At 38.0% G+C, this 23,597-nt stretch overlaps 5 protein-coding genes and 1 pseudogene across 5 annotated transcripts; 1 reads left to right on the top strand and 5 right to left on the bottom strand.

Moving 5' to 3' along the window:
* Window positions 1-93: 93 nt before the first annotated feature.
* Window positions 94-3,318, bottom strand: LOC106446328 (protein HLB1). The gene is made up of 14 exons (XM_013888030.3): window positions 2,799-3,318; window positions 2,605-2,724; window positions 2,383-2,452; window positions 2,142-2,255; window positions 1,953-2,036; window positions 1,814-1,864; window positions 1,656-1,685; window positions 1,502-1,564; window positions 1,350-1,415; window positions 1,125-1,253; window positions 986-1,021; window positions 786-905; window positions 447-638; window positions 94-347 (listed from the first exon to the last, which is right to left on the bottom strand). Exons 1-14 carry the CDS (start codon window positions 3,221-3,223, stop codon window positions 237-239), a joined length of 1,611 nt encoding a protein of 536 aa, XP_013743484.2. The 5' UTR covers window positions 3,224-3,318; the 3' UTR covers window positions 94-236.
* A 3,126-nt stretch (window positions 3,319-6,444) lies between these two features.
* On the bottom strand, window positions 6,445-9,255 carry LOC106446327 (rab GTPase-activating protein 22). Its single transcript, XM_013888029.3, has 5 exons — window positions 8,909-9,255; window positions 8,590-8,725; window positions 8,464-8,513; window positions 7,995-8,048; window positions 6,445-7,903 (listed from the first exon to the last, which is right to left on the bottom strand). Exons 1-5 carry the CDS (start codon window positions 9,151-9,153, stop codon window positions 6,589-6,591), a joined length of 1,800 nt encoding a protein of 599 aa, XP_013743483.2. The 5' UTR covers window positions 9,154-9,255; the 3' UTR covers window positions 6,445-6,588.
* Window positions 9,256-9,987: 732 nt separating this feature from the next.
* LOC106446326 (scarecrow-like protein 23) lies at window positions 9,988-11,649 on the bottom strand. The gene has a single exon (XM_013888027.3). The coding sequence runs from the start codon at window positions 11,353-11,355 to the stop codon at window positions 10,141-10,143; it is 1,215 nt and encodes a 404-aa protein (XP_013743481.2). The 5' UTR covers window positions 11,356-11,649; the 3' UTR covers window positions 9,988-10,140.
* A 2,209-nt stretch (window positions 11,650-13,858) lies between these two features.
* Window positions 13,859-15,806, bottom strand: LOC125607962 (rab GTPase-activating protein 22-like). Its single transcript, XM_048777547.1, has 4 exons — window positions 15,502-15,806; window positions 15,183-15,318; window positions 15,057-15,106; window positions 13,859-14,508 (listed from the first exon to the last, which is right to left on the bottom strand). The coding sequence occupies exons 1-4, from the start codon at window positions 15,741-15,743 to the stop codon at window positions 14,475-14,477; spliced, it is 462 nt and encodes a 153-aa protein (XP_048633504.1). The 5' UTR covers window positions 15,744-15,806; the 3' UTR covers window positions 13,859-14,474.
* Window positions 15,807-16,569: 763 nt separating this feature from the next.
* LOC125607961 (scarecrow-like protein 23) lies at window positions 16,570-18,234 on the bottom strand. The gene has a single exon (XM_048777546.1). It carries the CDS (start codon window positions 17,935-17,937, stop codon window positions 16,723-16,725), a length of 1,215 nt encoding a protein of 404 aa, XP_048633503.1. The 5' UTR covers window positions 17,938-18,234; the 3' UTR covers window positions 16,570-16,722.
* A 2,752-nt stretch (window positions 18,235-20,986) lies between these two features.
* Window positions 20,987-23,391, top strand: LOC106369882 (annotated as a pseudogene).
* Window positions 23,392-23,597: the final 206 nt, after the last annotated feature.

Below are 23,597 nucleotides of genomic sequence, written 5' to 3'. Positions count from 1 at the left end.
GTACGCTCTCATGAGAAACAGAAGACTCTCTTCAGGTTAAATGTAAAAAAAAAAAAATCGATCAAACTGAGAGAAACTGAAGAAGCCTCTCTGTGAAACAAAATAAATGTTTTAAAATGAGAATTCATGCAAAACAAAATCAAAACATCTGGCTGGCTATGGTGGTGTCAATACAAAAGACAGAACTATATATGATTGAAAAGGAGAGACAAAGTATGAAGTGTGTGAGTATGTGATTAAGCGGTGATAATACCGGCTAAAACATCACTCTTCCCTCTCGCATAAATCGTATACACCAGACGAATCGCATCCAGCCATCCATCCAACGACTCCCATGAATCTGCTACCTGTTTTTTTTTATGCCAATTTCACATTTTCCCTGTTTCAGTCCTTTCTTTCAACGGGTACGGTTTTTTAAGCATATGTGTATGTAGTGAGGCGCTTACCAAGTAAACTGGACCATGAACGGTATCAATGCAGAGACCAGCACCAGGAGGCAGAGTCAGATCAGCACATGTCGTCACTGACACTATCTCTGTTATGTTCACTTTTACCGTCTTCTTCTCCACGTTTGTGCTCATTGTCTCTGCTTTTCCAGACAGGTTTCTCCCCATTTCTCTTGCTTCAGGTTTCAGTACCTACACCCACGTCAGGTAGTAGGGTTAGTACAGGGGTTTTAGCACACTGGCTTTGAAATATCTCTCTAGATACACTATCCATCTTTTTGCGTAATCTCATGATTTAACGTTTACTTGACAGAAGATACGATCAAAATGAGAGAGTACCTGAAGAAGCCTCTCGTGATTGAGTTCAAACTCCGTGCGTTTCCAATCACTGTGAGGAGCGAGTGAGTTTCCCACGGGTGGTGCCGTCAGATATCCAACCTTAAGATGCGGTAGAGGTAGCTGACAACATTTTACTTTTAGGGTTAATTCCAAAACAGAATCAACTTGAGTGCGTGAAGTGATGGGTCATTAAAAGGTACCATGGAACGAACGAGCCTCAAAGCGCTGCTGTAAACCTGGACCAGGAAAAGGATCAGTCTAAACCTAAGGAGTTGAATCAATGGCACTAATACACCTTTCGATTATAGCAAAATGTTGGGTAATGAATCATAGGCTTACCGAATAACTTGGCTTCAACGAATGAGCTGCAGCGATGTAGATGGCAGATTGGCTATATAACTCACCCGGAGGAATGTCTTTGCCGTTTCCTGAACCCCCAGTTCTAAGTGTGTCTTCTGCTAATCCATACTGTATTAATTCAGAGTGGTCAATTAACTGGATTGCAATTATAATCATGCATGCATGTAAAGAGTTTTGTGAAAGGATTGTCAAAGCATGACTGACCAGAACGGTTCCAAGGTTGTATATGGCTCGATGGAAATCAAATTGCAACCTGATTGCCGCCCTAAACTGTACAAGTGAGAAGGGACAGTAAGAAATCATCCATGCATATCAAATGCAACCGTCTAAATAAGCCAGAAAGGACAAGTACACACCTTGCTAATTGCAGTTCTAACCACTTTTTCCTTCTCTCTAGCAGGAACAATTTGGCTGAGTTCCTAATGAGAGAAAAAAAACAAGGAGATATTCTAAGGTACGTACATCCTATGTCAGAACAGTCATGGAGATTAACACATGTCACTCAGTTACCTGCAACGCCAGTCCCCAGTTGTTTAAAGCCTGCAGATAATTAAAACTAAGTCAGAAAATAGAAAAGATTACAATACAGAAGTAAACCAAAAATTCACTAAGCTTTGGTTTCGAACATAAGATTTTGTGAAGTTTGTAATTTAGAAAAGGACCATTACCTGGGAACTGTTCCAGTTGAGCTGGACAGCCTTTTCATAGTTATTGGTCGCCTGTCAGATTTTCGAAAATTGGTATTAGAAGTTGGGGTCTAATTTTAGTCTTCATAACTAGCAGAAGGGATAAAGTCCTGTTACTGACCTGTTCCCATAATTCTTCAGCTTCCTTGGTGCGACCACGCATCTTTGCTCTATCAGAGATTGCGATAGCCCAGTTGTAGTAAGCCTGTCAAAGAATCAAGTTGAAGCCATTTATACCAACAAAAAATCATGATTTTGCTTGTTTACAACTTGTGTTAGCCATTGTAGTGACAGAGATACGAATACATACATCATAGAGCGTAGGGCAGAGACGAGTAGCCTCATCGTACTTCTTACAAGCTTCCTCGAGCAAATCATCCTTAGAGGGGGAAACAGAATCTGCGCTGACATTATCAGCACTTTCCTGTGGAGAATCAAGCATTATTATTTCTATCCAGTAAAGGCATATTATGATTTTTTCCTTCAACACTAGTAAGAAATGACAAATAAGAGAGAGGGAGAGAAGTTGTGAATAAAGAGAAAAGAGAGACCTGGAGAATAAGTGCCCAGTTGTATAAAGCATCATGATCATCTGGATTTCTCTCAATCGAACTAGCATACCTACAACATGGGGAAACGTAAAAGATGAAGCCTTGGAATGAGGCAGTAAGGTCAATGAAACTATTCAACTAAACTCGTATCTATCAACGCCCACGTTATAATCTAAGCCATATCTAGTCTAGAGTTGATTAAAAAGGAAATGGGGAACGTACTTGCGGGCAGCGAAAGCAAGAACACGCTGGCGAGATCGGCCTTCTTCGTCGTTGACTTGGATCCTGTTGATCAGATCTATTGCAGGATTGTTCTCCGCTGCTTGCGAAGCACTCTCTCGGCTACAAAAATCAAACAAATTTCCACATGATCATCAAGGCCCCTGATGTTGAGAGAGAGAGAGAGAGAGAGAGACCTATAGGGAGAAACAGTACTGCGAGGAGTCCCATCTCCTTCATCGCTTTTTAGTTCGCTCAGCAGCTCTCTCATTGTAAACGTTCTGTTTCCTTCATCTTCTTTCTTCATTACCGCCTGGCTCGTTCCCTGATCTGCCTCCGTGGATCGGATCTGGTTCTCCTCCGGCGACAGATTCACATGCGCCAGCTCCGGCTTCGCGTCGATTACAACTGGTTGTAATTCCTCCGGCTTCAAATCGTTTACCTCAGATTGTACTACCTCCTCCACCTTCGCATCGGTTAACTCCGGTTTCATTTCCGGGATCTCGTCGGTAAGTTTGGGATCGTCGCCGGATAGTGGTTCCGAGGACGGATGTTGATCGGTTTGAGACTCAGATAATGCCGTTCCATTATGTAGTTGAGGCTCTTCAACGGTATCCGCCATAGTTTGTTGTATCTTGCTCTAAATCGAAGAAGAAGAAGAGATCTGTTCTTCTAGTAAAAGAGGACAGAAGGAAACAATGATGGTTTTTTGATATGTCTATAAACTCTAGCTCACTTAGAGGCTCTCCAACTAATTAAAGTCTAAACCTTCTGGCTGCCTCCACGGGTATACAGGCCTGGACGAACCGAACACAATCTAAAAAATCCAAATTCAATCTTAGTTAACCATTATATATAAATACTGGAACAAGATTTGAGAGCTAGATATTTTGGGAGGGGATACAACTCAAAGAGACATCCAAAGTAGGATCCAAAAATATTTGAGACATCCAAATTCAATCTTAGTTAACCATTTTACAAATTTTAAGACAATTTAAATATTTTAAATATTTTTTTTAGATTGTATACCATTTTTCGGTTATTTCGAATACTTGTAGTTAGTTTTAATAGGTTGACTAGTAGTTGGCCGACAAAAAAAAATAGGTTGACTATTTCTAATTAGAATTTTTAAAAATAATTTATATATTTGAGTATTTTTAAATCAAATCTTATTAGTTTTTTTTTATATTTTTGAGTGATTAGAAATATTTGTTAGAATCTTTTTTTTGAAAGAATTTTAAATTTATTCACTACAAAAACCTTTTTACAACCTAATGCTTCTATACCAAACCAAACTAAAAATAAAATTAAAACCTAAAAATAATTTGTGAGCATCTATACTATTATTTGATAAGTGAATTAGCTTATTTGTTATCTTCTCCATTTTTTTTGTTATTTTGCTTATTTGTCATATTTTATTAGTTTTTAGTAGTTTATTTGTCATATTTTCCATAATTTCAGGTTGAGTTATTAGTTTTAATAAATAATTATTAGTTTTTAAGAAATTTTAACGATTATTTAATAAATATTTTGCACTATATTCAGGATAATTATTAACAGGGATTATCAAATTTAACAATAATTGTATAGATAAATTTTATCTTAGGTTTACTTTATAATATTAAATTGTATAATATTTTTTACTTATTATCTATTAATAGTGTACTATATAAAGGGTATTCACAATGAAATGATAGTTATATTCAAGCCCAACAAAAAAAACATCTAGTGTTAGAAAGAAAAAATGTTATAAATCAGACAAAAAGTTGCAACATTTATTTTAGATCATCCAACATTTGACAAGGAAAAAGGATTTGGATTTGTACCACCTACAAGATTTATGCGTGTCAAATTCTTTGATGGAAACATAACAACAGACTGTGAAAGGGGTTCACTTCAGCAATACATCCTGAATCAAGAGTGTAAACACAAACCAAAAGTGTTTGCTATAGAAAATGTTTAAAGATTGAGTTTGATTGATATGCGTTTTGGAAATAATGACAGGAATGCAGACAGTATATTGAATTCAAACATAAATGGACACATATAATTCCAGTTGACCATGGAGAATGTTTTCCTATGGATGTATCTTTAATTTCATGCCTTTTATCATTTCAATTCATCATTTTAGAAATTTTTTATCTTATTTTGTAAAATATTATTGCTGATAAAGAAGTATAGTGTGGTTTTTGTTTTTGTATTTTTTTAGTGGAACAGTTAAAATTTTTGTTTAGACGAAATCGAGTCAAGCTGCTATCATGTATCCGTGTTATATGGTAGATTACGTGATTAAACTAGACGTAGAAAATAATCTCTATATTTTTAAGGAAAAAGAGAGCAAAATCTGAGCAAAATCTGAATTTATTTACAAAGTTCAAAACAAAACTCTAAAAGCATGTGTGTTTGGTGGATATACTTCTAAAGATATTAGAGACTTTATGATAAAAGTCTATCACAACAACAAAAAACTATTACATATGTTATAAGTAGTTGCATGAGTCGACAACCAGAAGTTGAGAGTGATAAAGAGAGTCGGCTACTAGAGTAAATTCACGAGAGTACAAAGAATGCATTGGATTACAACAAAAGGTATGTGTTTGGATTTTTATAATTTTTTTTTACGTTCTCTTTAAAAGATTTTAAAGGATTCTTGTTTTGCTTTTGTGATGTTATAGTTTGCCTAAGGAGGATTTAAAATGTTTGACATCAACATATTAAAACATTCTCATATTGACTTGTTTGACTCTGTTTCTTAGAAAGAAAAACAGGGAGAAAGTTTGTTAAAGAATGTATATCTTATCGTTTAACAAAAAAAATATTACTAACATATATAATTTATTACTTTTGTTTTATAAAGTTTTAGTTAAATAGATATATGTTTTTAACTATTTTAGATTTTGATAATAGGTGTCAATAAAATCCGGAGAAGACGAAATTAAATTCACATAAAATGTAACTAAACTAATGTTCGTAGGAATCATCGAAAAAAGCAAAAATATCCAATCATCTATACTATTATTTGATGCAGATGAGTTTGGTTGATAGACTTCACTGATAATCGGTAATTATAGTTTTATTTTTTAGATTTATGTTGTTTAAAAGTACTAATAAATTTTTATTAGGTTATTATGATGATGATTATTTTTACATGCTTGGTTTGGTGATAAAATAAATAAAAGTCTTTTTAAGTAGCAAGCTATTATATATGTTGTGGTGTAGTTAAAAAATCAAATTATATCTTCTGTTTAATTCTTGACAAAAAAAATCTTCAATTTATTCAATATTTGAAAATAATTAAATTAAAATAAAAAATATGTTAAAACTGGAAGGACAATTCTCTCAAATAGCATTTTTTAAGTTTTGACACAAAAATAGCTCTCAATAAGGAAAATGACCAAAATAATTCCTTTTAATTTTGAAAATTTTAATTTTTATTTTTTATTTTTTAAAATTTGAAATCATATCTTCAAAACCTCACCCCTTAGCTATAAACATAAGTCTAGATTAGTTAAGTCTAGAGTATACATGTATTTTTACTTTTTAAAGAAACTTATTTTGATTTTTTTCTTATTGAATGACAAAAGCTTAAAAATGACGGAAATTTTTCAAACTTAGAATTGATTGAATATATATTAGTCCACACATGGGGCCATCGTCCAATCAAAAATCGGGAAAGAACCAAATCCGAAAGCAAGGCCTACTCAAGTATCTGTTTTCCAAAACAACATCTAACCGGGTTGCCTTTAGAGAATTTCTCAGTCAACTAACTGAGAGGCTGGCATCTCAACTTCTTCCCATCCATTTTTAGGTCGCCTTATTTAAGTAACAAAAAATTCCAATACATGGATGAAACGTTTTTTTAGCGCTTTTGGGACAACATTTGTTTCACATTTTTAAGTAACAATAACAGATGAACACTAACAAAAAAGTGCAAGTAAACTGATAGTGGCAAAGAGTGAGATTTAACACTCTCTCTGACTGTCTCTCTCAGATCTTGTCGTGAAGATTGACAACCAAGTCATGAGCATCGTCAAGAAGTTTCCAAACATCAAGACGACCAGCCATGCTATTACATTCCTTCATTATCTCATCCATCCCACTGTACTCCTCTATGATCGTCTTTCTCCTCTGCAACACGCTTGCAGCTATCGCATACAGCAACAAATCTTCTGTGGGCGGTGCCCGTAACCTGATTCTACCCCAAGTGGCCTTTGCGATCCCTGTTCTTATGGCTGCTTGATCCGCCCACATCACTTCCCAGAGACACAGCGTTTGCTCAAAGGTTAGTTCTCGTCTGAACAGAACCACCACCATACGGTATACGAAGAAGCAGTCTTCCGCTTCCAGGTTCTCCAAGTGCCTGTACAAGCGTATGTCTTTGTATTTTATGATCTTCGATACCATTGACAGCTGTCGCCTGATTCCAACCTCGTCTAGCCTGAAATTATGACGTGCTTTACTCATGAACCCGACAAAGCACCAGAATGCTAACGCGTCGTCTTCAATTACTGCGATTAACGGAGATAGCAAGTCGCTCATTCCTTGACAGTATCCGATTTCTGGGTCGTACACTGCATATGCTTCGAGGATCCCGACCAGACGGGCTGCGTGGAAGATCCGGCAGGGCTCCAAGTGGTCGTAGTCATTAAGACCAACTTGTGTGGCTATTCCTCGGGCTTTTTTGTCAGACACAGCAGCTTGAGACGGTGAGTAGGGGACCCATTCATCGTTTGCTCTCACTGCATCCAGGCGGATAATTCTCTGCCAAGTTGTGTTGAATTCCTCTTCTGCCTGCGATTTTGGGTTTGGTGATGGAGTCAGCGTGTCTTTTTCTTGGTTGACTTTATCTTGGTTTTCTGCTTCTTTAGCTACAAGAGGCAAAGTCTCAGTTTCTTCAGAGTTAACGCTTTCTACTTCTTCTTTGGCTTGAAGAGGTGACGTCTCGGTTTCTTCGGATTTGGTTGAGTCTGAGCTAACAGTGTCGTGGCTTTCTGCTTCTTCTTTCGCTAGAAGAGGCGAAGTCTCGGTTTCTTCAGAATTGGTTGAGTCTGACTCATTAGCAGCATCTTCGGAGGTGACGCCACTTTCTTCACAGTCCCCATCCTGAAGAATCGAATTCAACTCCTCTGGTTCTTCTACTTGGATGGATCTCTTTGAACTATTGACTTCTGCAATATCATTTGAATCAAGAACCTGGCTGTCTTCGGTGTTGCTGCTCTGAGATGTCTGCTTTGAGTCACAACCATTTTCATTGCGTTTATGAATCTCGCGACACTGTCTCCGCAGGTTTTCGTATTCCTTCCTGCACGACTTACATACAGTATATAAGAATCTATTTACATACATACTAAGAGAAAAATGGGAAACTCTAGATAAGTACAAAACGAACGTACTGTTTCTGCTGTCGAATAGAATCTCTTTCTTCTTCGGTGCTGTTTAAGTCATACCTGTGAGAGGTAAGTGGAATAAGGTTACAGTGTGTCGGGATGATAAAGAGTACTCGTAACTTGCACAGGTTCATCAAAGTAAACTAAATGTAGAGTGATGGCCGGTTGAATTTTGGTTCGACGAAGCTAGGGCTAGTCTTATAAATCCCCATGAAGACAAACATAAAGGCGACTCTGAGACTCTCCCATTTGAATCTACACTTCTAGTTAATGAGTTCACTGTTGTACTATTGATTCTACCTTAAACCTATATAACATAAATGACCAACCCCAAAGAAAAGTCTACACTTCAACATTTAGAACATGCACGAGTAAAGAAAATCTCCATGGAAAAGTATATAATTGAGTGGGTCAAATCCTACTTGAGCATTATGTAGATAAAAGAAGGAATAACGAAAAAGATGCTGATACTTACACTCCAAGTAGGAACGGCCAAACTTCAGGTCTGATGCTTGGATCCACACCCTGAAAACAAAGATGGGAATTCATCTATCAATGGAAATTTTTTGCTTAAATCAGAGTGTCAAAAAGGCAAGCATACCCCACTGCGAACTTTCTTGAGAAACTTAACACCTCCATCACTGAGTCGGCCTTGGTCGGTGAAAAAAGCATTCCACTGACTAGGTTGAAGCGCATGCTTCCTTCTCCTCAGTGACCAAGGTGATCCAATGCTCCCTCTGAAGAAGTGTATAAGCAACTTCAATAAGTAAATAAGCCAGGCTACATGTTATTCTTTAAAGACCAAGAGAGCATAGTAACAAAGAAGCAACTAGAAGTAGAACCGATAAGATTTATCTTCCCCTATCAAACCTACTTGGCTTCTCAACAGCTAGATCTTTGTTGTTTATGTAACAATATACCTACGGGAGTAGACGGTGAAAGCCACGGCGAGACCGGCCATGACGGTGACAGCGACAGCTAAGCCAACATTGGAGGGAGCAACTGCCGACGACCATGCTCCGCCGGAGTAGCCGTTCCTCGCGGCGCCACCGCTGCTGCCATCGGCGAAGACGATCCATCTTCCGCCGATGATCTGAAAGAAGAAGAGCACGGAGACGGAGCGAATAGCCATGGTCGTCGTCAATCGTAGTCGTCCCCTAAACATCAATCCCCAAGCTAAGCAAAGCTAGGGATCCGCTCACTATTTTTCTTCTTCAAGATTTCTGTCTGACTCTCACCGCAATTTGCAAAGCGGGCTCCACACGCAAATTAAATGAAAATTGTTTTTTAGACTGTTGAAGGTGGTTGTTTTGTTGATTCGGCCTACTTCTTTAATGGGCCTTCATACAGTTGGGTTAACTAAAACATTCCGGCCTATTTAATATTATTATTTTAATTGTATAATTTAAGTATATTTTTATATAAAAGTATGTTATCTTGATATTTTAAATGAAAATATGTTTTTATTGACAAAAAATAAAAATATGTTTTATCTTTTATCATTTTCAAAAGCTTTTCCATCACTGATTTAAACCTAACATATGACCCATTAGAAACAAAAAAATAATAATAAATGGAGAAAAACAAGAGATAGTAATTCATATTAATTTTTTATTTTAAAATAGGATATTTTGATTGTAAGTCTTAGTAAAATTTTAAAATAAATAGAAAAAATTATTTTATTTTATTTTTATTATAAAAATCCATTTTTAAATACATCAATGATTTGAAAACAAATTAAAATTGCAGAACTAAGATGGTCTTATACATAAATGATGGATATAATGTCTCTCTTTTTATATTCACTTAGATACATTTTCAATAGATAAAAAAAATAGAGTCGGAATTAATTATTTTTATACCTTTACATAGTAATATTATAAATTATTTTATTTTATTTCTCCTTTTTATTAATTTTTTTCTTATCTTTTCACTTTTCTAGCTTGCACAGTTTACATATGTAAATAAATTTTGTGAATATACTTATCATTTACGCACATTTTAAAATGAAATAGGATTAGTGAATTATATAAAACCTTTGATATCTCAACTATATCATAATTATTTTTCTCCAACCTTGCGTTATTCTTTAAACGGATCAAGTGTGTTTATAAAAAGGAAAAAGAAAAAAGAAACACATTGTAATGAAAAGTTAATCGGACGGCTGAAATTGCCAAGCAGAAGCAGTCAAAAGCGAGAGATCCTTCCAACCGAGCCGAAGAGTTCCATTTTCTTCGACCAACGTGTATCCATTCCACGGCAACATACCCAATAACAAACCCGCTTGCGTTGCCGGGTTGCCCCGAAGCGAAACGGGCCTAAAACCGACCCGACTCAGCTCCTCTTTCCACCTCATCATCCCCCTCCCTTTCCCCCCAACAATGTTCCTTATCTCCGTCGCAAGCACGATCTGCTCCACCGTGAACCTCTCCCCACTCTCCTCCCCCAACCCGTCCCCAAGCGCGTCGAACAACGCGCTGTAATAATGCAACGCCTCCACGAACCTCCCAAGAAAGCAGCCTCCTCCTCCGTCGTCGTAGCTCAGCTCCTGCTCCACCATCGTTACCAGACTCGGCCTCAGCCTCCGTATAATCTCCAGCGCGTCGTGATCGCTCCCGGTGACGTCGTATAGCCGGTGCTGCATCCAGTGAACCACCACAGCCTCGCCGGGCCTCGTCCCGAGTCGACTCGGATCGGTTACGTTTCCGATTTTGCCTACAATGGGACGGAACTCGAAGGGGAGGGACAAGGACGCCGCGAAGTCGGCGAGTCTCCGGCCGGTGGAGGCGAGGATGTCGGAGGATGGCCCGAACCCGGTGATCCGAATGGATCGGATCTTTCGAGGACGGGAAGCGAGGATGTGGAAGAGTCCAGGCCATTGGAGGCCTTGCATGACGTCGAGGTCGATGATGTGGACGGAGTCCTCGCCGTCGAGGGCCTGGAAGATCGCTTGGTTGGCGGTGAAGTGTGAGAATTTGATGAGAGGGCTCAGGGAGTTGAATGTCTGCAAGGCCGCGAAGATCTTCTGAGACTGGAGTGGACTCTCCGAGAGTTGGGAGCACGCGCTGGAGAGGTAGGTGCTGATGACGCGCGCTTGGAGCGCCTGGGCGAAGTAGGCGACGACACGCTCCGGGGAGGAACCGAACGGGGAGCATGTCTCGGAGATTTCCGACAGGAGGATGGAAGCTTCGCGGAGGTGGTCCGTCGCGACGTATTCGGCGCATTGTAGGAGCAGGCTGAGGAGGTTGATCGCGGCGGCGCCGTCGTCGTTCTCGAGTGCGGTGGTGGTGTCTTCGGGGAAGTCGAGGTCCTTGTGGCGTTTAATGGTGGAGGAAGGGTAGTCTCCGTGGACACGTTTTGCAGCCATGGGAACGAGTTGAGTGAAATTCAGAGAGTGGAATCATTGAAGAGAGAGGAAGAAGAAGAAAAAGGGAGATTCGAAAGGCGAAAGGGTTTGAGAGAGTAATGACAGGATTTTTCAGAGACAAGACAAGATTGTCGTTTTGGATTTGATCACTTTTCTGATTTCTCCAAAAGACTTTTGTATCTTATTCGCAAGCATTCACTTTGCTATCATCAAACTACTGTTGTTATGTGAACAACGTAACCACTGCTCTCTCTCTCTCTTTTTTGTCCTTTTCTAATAACTAGATTGTCCACGAACAAAAAGCCCACTTTCTATTATACTTGTTTTGTTCCTTTAGCTTAGGCTAAGAGAATCTCTCTGCATAGCCCTCTCAGTTCTCTAGATGGACTGGGTATATGCTCTCATGAGTCTACTATTAAAGATTGAGTTACACAGGTTACCAAATGGGCTAACCTCTTGGGGCTGCTAGCCTGCAATCCATGGGTTTGGTTCGTGCCTAACTTTTATGTGGATGCTTCCTATTAGATATATAAGACGCCTTTTACTAGGATGACTAATCTTGACTCGGCATAAATCAACATCCCAAAACAATATCCTTGCCGATAGAAGAAGTGATCTTGCTTTGCATTGGCGTTGATTGCAATGTCAATTGTCTTTGGTTAAAAGAAAGCTTTCTATTCGTGTACAACTATTTTGTATTATCACATAAATTACTTGTCCTGACAGAGAGAACAGCTTCCTGAGGAGTATTTGTACTTTTGTAGTGCCATTGTCAACAATTGAAAGAAGGTAGCGAGAGTAAACGGTTTTCACACCAACGTAAAGATAACAACTCAGTACAGATGTTGACATGTATAAATATATTAAAAAGGACTTGGATATGCAAATAATAGATAATAATATTTATATTTTCGAAAGATAAATCACAAATTCACAATACTAAAAAGCCTATATGCTGAGTTTTTAGGCTGCCACGTCACTAAAAATAATCAATTAATCAGAACATTTTGTTTGGACACGTCAGACAGGCTTAAGTCGTTTCTGTGTTTCACGTTTTCGTTTTATTTGGAGAGGGCTTTTGGGCTTCGTTTGTATTGTTATTGGCCTTTATTTTTCTCAACTTTTGCGTAAACCCGATAAAAGATGGAAGTCACGAGGATAAAAAAAATGATAGTATAAGATATGGCCATAATTTTCTAACGCCACCGTTTTGGCAAGACAAACCGAAGAAGTTAATGTTGTTTCCTTCCACTAACATAACAAAATATTATGATATACAAGCCAATAAATTTCTAATTCTCCTTCATATACGCTAATCTTAATCATTTTCCATTATTACCATGTATACTGCTCAGAGAATCATTGAGGCATATACAATTAAATAAAAAAACTCAACTTCATCTCTCTCATCTACAAAAACAAGACTCAAACCACAATATCAGAACCTTCTTCTAAGCTCTCGTACGTACATATATAATCTAGGGGTCTGACTGGTAACCATTCGGAAAACAAAAGGAACGAATAAAAAAAGAATGTTTGGGAATAAAATAGTAGGAATGAAAATGAATGGTTGTTTTTTTTTTTTTTGTTCACAGAAATGAATGGTTGTTCCTTATCAATTCTATCAATGAATAATTTTGTTCTTTAATTTTCTACAAAAAAATGAATGAAAGGAAATGAGAGGGAATTATTATTCCTTGTGAATGGTGATTTTTTTTAGGAACGTTAAGGAATGCATTATTCCTCGCCGTTCCCTGTTCACCATTCATACCCTAAATTCCCTCTCCATTCTTTTTTTTTGAAGAGAACTATAGAACAAAAGCATTCCTTGTTAAATTTGATAAGGAACAATCATTTCTTTTCATTCTTGTAATTTTATTCCTATACGTTCCTTTCCTATTCATTCCTCGTGTTCCCGAAAAGATCACCAGTCGGAACCTAAATCTCTAACACACAATCGGATCGTTTCTAAAATCAAGATTACAAAAGGATGAAGAACACACCTTCTACACCACCTCTAGAAACAGCAGCTACGTCAAACCTTTACTTCCGTAGGATCTATAATAATAAATAATAACTCTACCATGTTATACTTATGTAATATTGACTGTGACATATCTACAAAGCTATGCATATTGTAGATTGACTGCACTTATACAATACAAATATTTTAATGTAGTCCGATAATTTAATATCATCGTTTTTCTTTTCTATCAAAATTATTTGTTTTATTTTGCCAGAAAACTTTCAAACTAAGCCTAGATCCTCCGAGTAATCAAAACTCCAAACTTATCAATTATGTGACTCAAATCATGCCACAGAAATCTTACCACAAAACTGCCATTAAATAAAAACCTAACGTTGGTGAGCTTGATAATTGTTTTTTTTTCTAAAACAAATAAATGTTTTCTAAACTGTTAAAAAAATCTAAAGAGCTTGGAGAATTTGGGGAGTATTATTAGATGATTCTACTAAAACCATATTAATAAAAAAAAACTACTAATGACGCAAATATTTTTAAATTCAAAACTTAGATACAGTTTTACTAAAGTAATAAAATAGAATTCAATCATATTGTAGTATAATTACGTATCTTATACAATAAAGGGGAGTTTTCTCTCACCTTAGCCCTCCACGTCAGCAGGAAGATAGGGGCTTCTGACGCGTGGCAACTCGAAAACAAACTTTTTTGTTCTTTTATCTTGGCTTCTAACGTGTTTTTTCTCCGGGCTCAATATATTGTTTGATTGAGAAAACAAAACTCAATACCCTTTCCTCGATGAAGCCATCTGCGATTAACTTTCTGTAACGCCTTAGCATTAAATCGAGCGCAGCCTCTTCATACGTAATCGAGGAAGGTATTCTACAGATTTGCATAGTTGCAGCGATGAATTATCAACGGCGATAGTCGCTGGTACCGCTACCGGAGAAGAGATCAACGCTCAGACGAGAGATCGACGGTTGAGAAGAAGACGATAAGCAAACCAGAGAGCAGGAGTCTGTTTGAGTTCAAGAGGGTACCTTTGTACGGTGTGGAAGACGACCGGAGATGGAAGATGATGTCTCCACGATACCCAGTTTCCTTCAATCTCCAAAGAATTCGTTGAAAGATGATCGTTTCAGTCCTCAATCAACCGCTCATTTCTTCGGTGGCTGCAACAGCCATGGCGGTTCTCAGGTAAAAAAAAAAAGTAATTAATCGCCTAATTTGATCTGATCATTGCAAAATCTCATAGTTTTGATTGAAAACTTTAGGTTGTGTTGTGTAGGTAGCTAACTGTTGCAGAGAAAGAAAAGGCTAGAAATAAGGTTACAGTGTGTCGGGATGATAAAGAGTACTCGTAACTTGCACAGGTTCATCAAAGTAAACTAAATGTAGAGTGATGGCCGGTTGAATTTTGGTTCGACGAAGCTAGGGCTAGTCTTATAAATCCCCATGAAGACAAACATAAAGGCGACTCTGAGACTCTCCCATTTGAATCTACACTTCTAGTTAATGAGTTCACTGTTGTACTATTGATTCTACCTTAAACCTATATAACATAAATGACCAACCCCAAAGAAAAGTCTACACTTCAACATTTAGAACATGCACGAGTAAAGAAAATCTCCATGGAAAAGTATATAATTGAGTGGGTCAAATCCTACTTGAGCATTATGTAGATAAAAGAAGGAATAACGAAAAAGATGCTGATACTTACACTCCAAGTAGGAACGGCCAAACTTCAGGTCTGATGCTTGGATCCACACCCTGAAAACAAAGATGGGAATTCATCTATCAATGGAAATTTTTTGCTTAAATCAGAGTGTCAAAAAGGCAAGCATACCCCACTGCGAACTTTCTTGAGAAACTTAACACCTCCATCACTGAGTCGGCCTTGGTCGGTGAAAAAAGCATTCCACTGACTAGGTTGAAGCGCATGCTTCCTTCTCCTCAGTGACCAAGGTGATCCAATGCTCCCTCTGAAGAAGTGTATAAGCAACTTCAATAAGTAAATAAGCCAGGCTACATGTTATTCTTTAAAGACCAAGAGAGCATAGTAACAAAGAAGCAACTAGAAGTAGAACCGATAAGATTTATCTTCCCCTATCAAACCTACTTGGCTTCTCAACAGCTAGATCTTTGTTGTTTATGTAACAATATACCTACGGGAGTAGACGGTGAAAGCCACGGCGAGACCGGCCATGACGGTGACAGCGACAGCTAAGCCAACATTGGAGGGAGCAACTGCCGACGACCATGCTCCGCCGGAGTAGCCGTTCCTCCCGGCGCCACCGCTGCTTCCATCGGCAAAGACGATCCATCTCCCGCCGATGATCAGCAAGAAGAAGAGCACGGAGACGGAGCGAATAGCCATGGTCGTCGTCAATCGTAGTCGTCCAAACATCAATCCCCAAGCTAAGCTAGGGATCCCGTTCACTATTTTTCTTCTCCAAGATTTCTGACTCTCACCGCAATTTACAAAGCGGGCTCCACACGCAAATTAAATGAAAATTGTTTTTTAGACTGTTGAAGGTGGTTGTTTTGAAGACTCGGCCTACTTCTTTAATGGGCCTTCATACAGTTGGGATAACTAAAACATTCCGGCCTATTTAATATTATTATTTTAGTTGTATAATGTAAGTCTTTTTTATATAAAAGTATGTTATCTTGATATTTTAAATGAAACTATGTTTTTATTGACAAAAAATAAAAATATGTTTTATCTTTTATCATTTTCAAAAGCTTTTCCATGACTGATTTAAACCTAACATATGACCCATTAGAAACAAAAAAAAAATTTAATAAATGGAGAAAAACAAGAGATAGTAATTCATATTAATTTTTTATTTTAAAATAGGATATTTTGATTGTAAGTTTTAGTAAAATTTTAAAATAAATAGAAAAATTATTTTATTTTATTTTATTATAAAAATCCATTTTTAAATACATCAATGAATTGAAAACAAATTAAAATTGCAGAACTAAGATGGTCTTATACATAAATGATGGATATAATGTCTCTCTTTTTATATTCACTTAGATACATTTTCAATAGATAAAAAAAAATAGAGTCGGAATTAATTATTTTTATACCTTTACATAGTAATATTATAAATTATTTTATTTTATTTCTCCTTTTTATTAATTTTTTTCTTATCTTTTCACTTTTCTAGCTTGCACAGTTTACATATGTAAATAAATTTTGTGAATATACTTATCATTTACGCACATTTTAAAATGAAATAGGATTAGTGAATTATATAAAACCTTTGATATCTCAACTATATCATAATTATTTTTCTCCAACCTTGCGTTATTCTTTAAACGGATCAAGTGTGTTTATAAAAAGGAAAAAGAAAAAAGAAACACATTGTAATGAAAAGTTAATCGGACGGCTGAAATTGCCAAGCAGAAGCAGTCAAAAGCGAGAGATCCTTCCAACCGAGCCGAAGAGTTCCATTTTCTTCGACCAACGTGTATCCATTCCACGGCAACATACCCAATAACAAACCCGCTTGCGTTGCCGGGTTGCCCCGAAGCGAAACGGGCCTAAAACCGACCCGACTCAGCTCCTCTTTCCACCTCATCATCCCCCTCCCTTTCCCCCCAACAATGTTCCTTATCTCCGTCGCAAGCACGATCTGCTCCACCGTGAACCTCTCCCCACTCTCCTCCCCCAAACCGTCCCCAAGCGCGTCGAACAACGCGCTGTAATAATGCAACGCCTCCACGAACCTCCCAAGAAAGCAGCCTCCTCCTCCGTCGTCGTAGCTCAGCTCCTGCTCCACCATCGTTACCAGACTCGGCCTCAGCCTCCGTATAATCTCCAGCGCGTCGTGATCGCTCCCGGTGACGTCGTATAGCCGGTGCTGCATCCAGTGAACCACCACAGCCTCGCCGGGCCTCCTCCCGAGTCGACTCGGATCGGTTACGTTTCCGATTTTGCCTACAATGGGACGAAACTCGAAGGGGAGGGACAAGGACGCCGCGAAGTCGGCGAGTCTCCGGCCGGTGGAGGCGAGGATGTCGGAGGATGGCCCGAACCCGGTGATCCGAATGGATCGGATCTTTCGAGGACGGGAAGCGAGGATGTGGAAGAGTCCAGGCCATTGGAGGCCTTGCATGACGTCGAGGTCGATGATGTGGACGGAGTCCTCGCCGTCGAGGGCCTGGAAGATCGCTTGGTTGGCGGTGAAGTGTGAGAATTTGATGAGAGGGCTCAGGGAGTTGAATGTCTGCAAGGCCGCGAAGATCTTCTGAGACTGGAGTGGACTCTCCGAGAGTTGGGAGCACGCGCTGGAGAGGTAGGTGCTGATGACGCGCGCTTGGAGCGCCTGGGCGAAGTAGGCGACGACACGCTCCGGGGAGGAACCGAACGGGGAGCATGTCTCGGAGATTTCCGACAGGAGGATGGAAGCTTCGCGGAGGTGGTCCGTCGCGACGTATTCGGCGCATTGTAGGAGCAGGCTGAGGAGGTTGATCGCGGCGGCGCCGTCGTCGTTCTCGAGTGCGGTGGTGGTGTCTTCGGGGAAGTCGAGGTCCTTGTGGCGTTTAATGGTGGAGGAAGGGTAGTCTCCGTGGACACGTTTTGCAGCCATGGGAACGAGTTGAGTGAAATTCAGAGAGTGGAATCATTGAAGAGAGAGGAAGAAGAAGAAAAAGGGAGATTCGAAAGGCGAAAGGGTTTGAGAGAGTAATGACAGGATTTTTCAGAGACAAGACAAGATTGTCGTTTTGGATTTGATCACTTTTCTGATTTCTCCAAAAGACTTTTGTATCTTATTCGCAAGCATTCACTTTGCTATCATCAAACTACTGTTGTTATGTGAACAACGTAACCACTGCTCTCTCTCTCTCTTTTTTGTCCTTTTCTAATAACTAGATTGTCCACGAACAAAAAGCCCACTTTCTATTATACTTGTTTTGTTCCTTTAGCTTAGGCTAAGAGAATCTCTCTGCATAGCCCTCTCAGTTCTCTAGATGGACTGGGTATATGCTCTCATGAGTCTACTATTAAAGATTGAGTTACACAGGTTACCAAATGGGCTAACCTCTTGGGGCTGCTAGCCTGCAATCCATGGGTTTGGTTCGTGCCTAACTTTTATGTGGATGCTTCCTATTAGATATATAAGACGCCTTTTACTAGGATGACTAATCTTGACTCGGCATAAATCAACATCCCAAAACAATATCCTTGCCGATAGAAGAAGTGATCTTGCTTTGCATTGGCGTTGATTGCAATGTCAATTGTCTTTGGTTAAAAGAAAGCTTTCTATTCGTGTACAACTATTTTGTATTATCACATAAATTACTTGTCCTGACAGAGAGAACAGCTTCCTGAGGAGTATTTGTACTTTTGTAGTGCCATTGTCAACAATTGAAAGAAGGTAGCGAGAGTAAACGGTTTTCACACCAACGTAAAGATAACAACTCAGTACAGATGTTGACATGTATAAATATATTAAAAAGGACTTGGATATGCAAATAATAGATAATAATATTTATATTTTCGAAAGATAAATCACAAATTCACAATACTAAAAAGCCTATATGCTGAGTTTTTAGGCTGCCACGTCACTAAAAATAATCAATTAATCAGAACATTTTGTTTGGACACGTCAGACAGGCTTAAGTCGTTTCTGTGTTTCACGTTTTCGTTTTATTTGGAGAGGGCTTTTGGGCTTCGTTTGTATTGTTATTGGCCTTTATTTTTCTCAACTTTTGCGTAAACCCGATAAAAGATGGAAGTCACGAGGATAAAAAAAATGATAGTATAAGATATGGCCATAATTTTCTAACGCCACCGTTTTGGCAAGACAAACCGAAGAAGTTAATGTTGTTTCCTTCCACTAACATAACAAAATATTATGATATACAAGCCAATAAATTTCTAATTCTCCTTCATATACGCTAATCTTAATCATTTTCCATTATTACCATGTATACTGCTCAGAGAATCATTGAGGCATATACAATTAAATAAAAAAACTCAACTTCATCTCTCTCATCTACAAAAACAAGACTCAAACCACAATATCAGAACCTTCTTCTAAGCTCTCGTACGTACATATATAATCTAGGGGTCTGACTGGTAACCATTCGGAAAACAAAAGGAACGAATAAAAAAAGAATGTTTGGGAATAAAATAGTAGGAATGAAAATGAATGGTTGTTTTTTTTTTTTTGTTCACAGAAATGAATGGTTGTTCCTTATCAATTCTATCAATGAATAATTTTGTTCTTTAATTTTCTACAAAAAAATGAATGAAAGGAAATGAGAGGGAATTATTATTCCTTGTGAATGGTGATTTTTTTTAGGAACGTTAAGGAATGCATTATTCCTCGCCGTTCCCTGTTCACCATTCATACCCTAAATTCCCTCTCCATTCTTTTTTTTTGAAGAGAACTATAGAACAAAAGCATTCCTTGTTAAATTTGATAAGGAACAATCATTTCTTTTCATTCTTGTAATTTTATTCCTATACGTTCCTTTCCTATTCATTCCTCGTGTTCCCGAAAAGATCACCAGTCGGAACCTAAATCTCTAACACACAATCGGATCGTTTCTAAAATCAAGATTACAAAAGGATGAAGAACACACCTTCTACACCACCTCTAGAAACAGCAGCTACGTCAAACCTTTACTTCCGTAGGATCTATAATAATAAATAATAACTCTACCATGTTATACTTATGTAATATTGACTGTGACATATCTACAAAGCTATGCATATTGTAGATTGACTGCACTTATACAATACAAATATTTTAATGTAGTCCGATAATTTAATATCATCGTTTTTCTTTTCTATCAAAATTATTTGTTTTATTTTGCCAGAAAACTTTCAAACTAAGCCTAGATCCTCCGAGTAATCAAAACTCCAAACTTATCAATTATGTGACTCAAATCATGCCACAGAAATCTTACCACAAAACTGCCATTAAATAAAAAACCTAACGTTGGTGAGCTTGATAATTGTTTTTTTTTCTAAAACAAATAAATGTTTTCTAAACTGTTAAAAAAATCTAAAGAGCTTGGAGAATTTGGGGAGTATTATTAGATGATTCTACTAAAACCATATTAATAAAAAAAAACTACTAATGACGCAAATATTTTTAAATTCAAAACTTAGATACAGTTTTACTAAAGTAATAAAATAGAATTCAATCATATTGTAGTATAATTACGTATCTTATACAATAAAGGGGAGTTTTCTCTCACCTTAGCCCTCCACGTCAGCAGGAAGATAGGGGCTTCTGACGCGTGGCAACTCGAAAACAAACTTTTTTGTTCTTTTATCTTGGCTTCTAACGTGTTTTTTCTCCGGGCTCAATATATTGTTTGATTGAGAAAACAAAACTCAATACCCTTTCCTCGATGAAGCCATCTGCGATTAACTTTCTGTAACGCCTTAGCATTAAATCGAGCGCAGCCTCTTCATACGTAATCGAGGAAGGTATTCTACAGATTTGCATAGTTGCAGCGATGAATTATCAACGGCGATAGTCGCTGGTACCGCTACCGGAGAAGAGATCAACGCTCAGACGAGAGATCGACGGTTGAGAAGAAGACGATAAGCAAACCAGAGAGCAGGAGTCTGTTTGAGTTCAAGAGGGTACCTTTGTACGGTGTGGAAGACGACCGGAGATGGAAGATGATGTCTCCACGATACCCAGTTTCCTTCAATCTCCAAAGAATTCGTTGAAAGATGATCGTTTCAGTCCTCAATCAACCGCTCATTTCTTCGGTGGCTGCAACAGCCATGGCGGTTCTCAGGTAAAAAAAAAAAGTAATTAATCGCCTAATTTGATCTGATCATTGCAAAATCTCATAGTTTTGATTGAAAACTTTAGGTTGTGTTGTGTAGGTAGCTAACTGTTGCAGAGAAAGAAAAGGCTAGAAATAAGTACATTACCAGGAGATTGTGGACTTTGGGGTCTATACGTATACAGATCAGAAACTAATACATGGATTTTACCAGTAAATATATTTCAGAAAAGCTAGCCCGTCAAGTTAAGAAGCATTGGCGACAGCGAAAGTAACAATCACGAGTTCACCAAGGCAAGTAATAGATACTTCTTCCACACAATTTGAGATGAGAGAAAGACTGCATCTAAGTGAGGCGAGTTAGTTATTTTCGGTATTTTTTGTTGATTATTTTTGCTGTGTGACTAAATTTATAACGCAGAGCCTGCTCTTCCGTCATGAGCTAAAAGCAAACAAATCAAGAAGAGTAAGTCTACGACTTATCATCGCCTCAAAAACAAAGACCTGAAGTAACTGGGGGCATTAATGGACCCGGAAATGGCTAAAGAAGAGGCTATGAGACAAGGGGCCAAACGAGTAGAGGTGAGTCTGAAACTTCCTCTTCACTTCACATTATTTTCATCAAGACATTAGCTTAAAAGTAAAATGTTGTCTTCTTTATGCTTGTGCAGGAACGTATGACGTTAAAGCACAAAAACACAGGAAAGTGGGCGAAGCGCATGCTAAGCCGTGGACTGAATGTGAAATACGATGGAACTAAGGCAGCTATAGCCTAACAGCTTCAAATGAATGCTAACTTATCCAGAAAGATGAACTCCATGAGAGATGGAAGTAGCAGTGATGAGAGGGACGATGAGGAAGAGTTCAGAGATGGTTCAGATGAGGACACTCCTAGATTAATAGCAAAAGCGAAGGAGAAGACGTTGAAAGCTTTGGAAGATGATGAACTGCCCAATGCTGTTCTTATGTCATTACCTTTCATGGTAATATTTGCTTTTTGCTTTCTCATAACGATTTTGGTTTTTCTCATTCTATGTTTCTTTTTGTCTTATCTTTTTTTTTTTTGGGTTAGACCCGTGCTATAAAAAAGAAAAACGAGGAAGCTAATGAAGAAGATAAACGTGCACTTGAGGAGTATGAAGAGTGGGAAAATTCTGATGGAGAAAACTCTAAAAAAACCCGTTAATGTTAGTGGTAGAAGAGTGTTTGGTGCAACCGCTAAAGTGGAAGCTCCAAAAGAGTCTAGAAAGGATTCAGATAACTTTTATGACGACAGTGATAGTGACAATGATATGGCTGGCATAGAAGATAATAACATAGAGCCTGTAAGAGATAATGCCTCACCTGCTACAAACACCATTACAGAAACTGAGGTATCTTATTTTTTCATAATGGGTCTTCTTCTCTTCCTTTGAAATCCTTGTGACAAAAATTTATTATTTTACTGTGATTTGTCTACAGAAGTTTGATGATGATGTTGCTGGAAATCCAGCATATAAGACAACATTCGATGTTGCCATGTTTGCATCAGGCTCCTGGAAGAAGGTTTACTTTTGAGTTTTTTACATCATACTTTGTCTTTTTATTCTTTTGTTCAACTCCTTTTGGGGTATGTTATGCAGATGACAGGCTCCAAAAACACAGAATCCAAAAAGGCATCAAAGAAGACGCGTGCATCCATCCCACAGGCTCAAGATAAAAATGTTTTTCTTTCTGCAAGTCTCAGTTGAACTATACTGTTTTTTCATCATCTTCTCTTTCCAACCAGTAGTAGCTTTTGGCTGTTTTAGTTCCTCACCTTTGTGTACTTCTGTCTAAAATCTTGAAAAGTGATCGAGAGATGAAGAAAGTGAGGATTCCGAGAGTGAAGCAGAGCAAATGGTGGACAGAGTTTTGACATCTGCCTCAAAGGAAACCTTTGTGGTTCCTTCTCAAGCAGAGCTTATAAACCGTGCTTTTTCTGGTGATGATGTGTTGGATGAATTTGAGAAGGATAAGGATGAGTTTCTAAATCAGGAAGTGCCTATCTACACATACATAAGGTACCTTTGCCTATCTACACATAATTTAAGATCCGTAGTCAAGAAGACCAACTCAATTTGCGCTAAGATGTGTAGTAATATCAATTTTAAAGCACTATTTTGGTTTGATTTTATTTTTAATTAAGTATTTATTAGTATGCCGAGTGTCCTTTCGATGTTTGTATTGGCAAGGAACAAAGTTCTTACATGAACAATGTTAAAGGTTTATCAAAAAAAAAATTATAGACAAAATTCAGAAAAACAGAAGAGAAGAGAGATTTGTTCGCGATTTTGTTTTTGCACATTTCATCAAAGCCAGAGCAATATAATAGTAATAAAAAAAATTAGCAAAAAGAAAAACAACAGTAAAAAAAAAAGAAATTTACAGATTTTTTTTCGTCACTAAGCTCAAGCTTTAAAAAATTAGAAAGAAAAAAATGATGGACCTCCAGAAATCATTGACAAAATCA

This window comes from Brassica napus, chromosome A4, assembly GCF_020379485.1.
Source record: "Brassica napus cultivar Da-Ae chromosome A4, Da-Ae, whole genome shotgun sequence".
NCBI lineage: Eukaryota > Viridiplantae > Streptophyta > Magnoliopsida > Brassicales > Brassicaceae > Brassica > Brassica napus.
The sequence above is the reverse complement of the archived record's forward strand: the minus strand, read 5'-3'. Positions and strand labels throughout refer to the sequence as shown.

Excerpts from the sequence above, each read along its gene's own strand:
- LOC106446327 (XM_013888029.3), bottom strand. The coding sequence starts at position 9,153 with ATGTTTAGGGGACGACTACGATTGACGACGACCATGGCTATTCGCTCC. Across the intron at positions 8,514-8,589 it reads TCAAGAAAGTTCGCAGTGGG|GGTGTGGATCCAAGCATCAG; the intron begins GTATGCTTGCCT and ends CTTTGTTTTCAG. Across the intron at positions 8,049-8,463 it reads TGGCCGTTCCTACTTGGAGT|GTATGACTTAAACAGCACCG; the intron begins GTAAGTATCAGC and ends TACCTCTCACAG.
- LOC125607962 (XM_048777547.1), bottom strand. The coding sequence starts at position 15,743 with ATGTTTGGACGACTACGATTGACGACGACCATGGCTATTCGCTCCGTC. Across the intron at positions 15,107-15,182 it reads TCAAGAAAGTTCGCAGTGGG|GGTGTGGATCCAAGCATCAG; the intron begins GTATGCTTGCCT and ends CTTTGTTTTCAG. Across the intron at positions 14,509-15,056 it reads TGGCCGTTCCTACTTGGAGT|CCACCGAAGAAATGAGCGGT; the intron begins GTAAGTATCAGC and ends TGGCTGTTGCAG.
- LOC106446326 (XM_013888027.3), bottom strand. The coding sequence starts at position 11,355 with ATGGCTGCAAAACGTGTCCACGGAGACTACCCTTCCTCCACCATTAAA.
- LOC106446328 (XM_013888030.3), bottom strand. The coding sequence starts at position 3,223 with ATGGCGGATACCGTTGAAGAGCCTCAACTACATAATGGAACGGCATTA. Across the intron at positions 906-985 it reads TGAGGCTCGTTCGTTCCATG|CTACCTCTACCGCATCTTAA; the intron begins GTACCTTTTAAT and ends AAATGTTGTCAG. Across the intron at positions 639-785 it reads ATCACGAGAGGCTTCTTCAG|GTACTGAAACCTGAAGCAAG; the intron begins GTACTCTCTCAT and ends ACGTGGGTGTAG.
- LOC125607961 (XM_048777546.1), bottom strand. The coding sequence starts at position 17,937 with ATGGCTGCAAAACGTGTCCACGGAGACTACCCTTCCTCCACCATTAAA.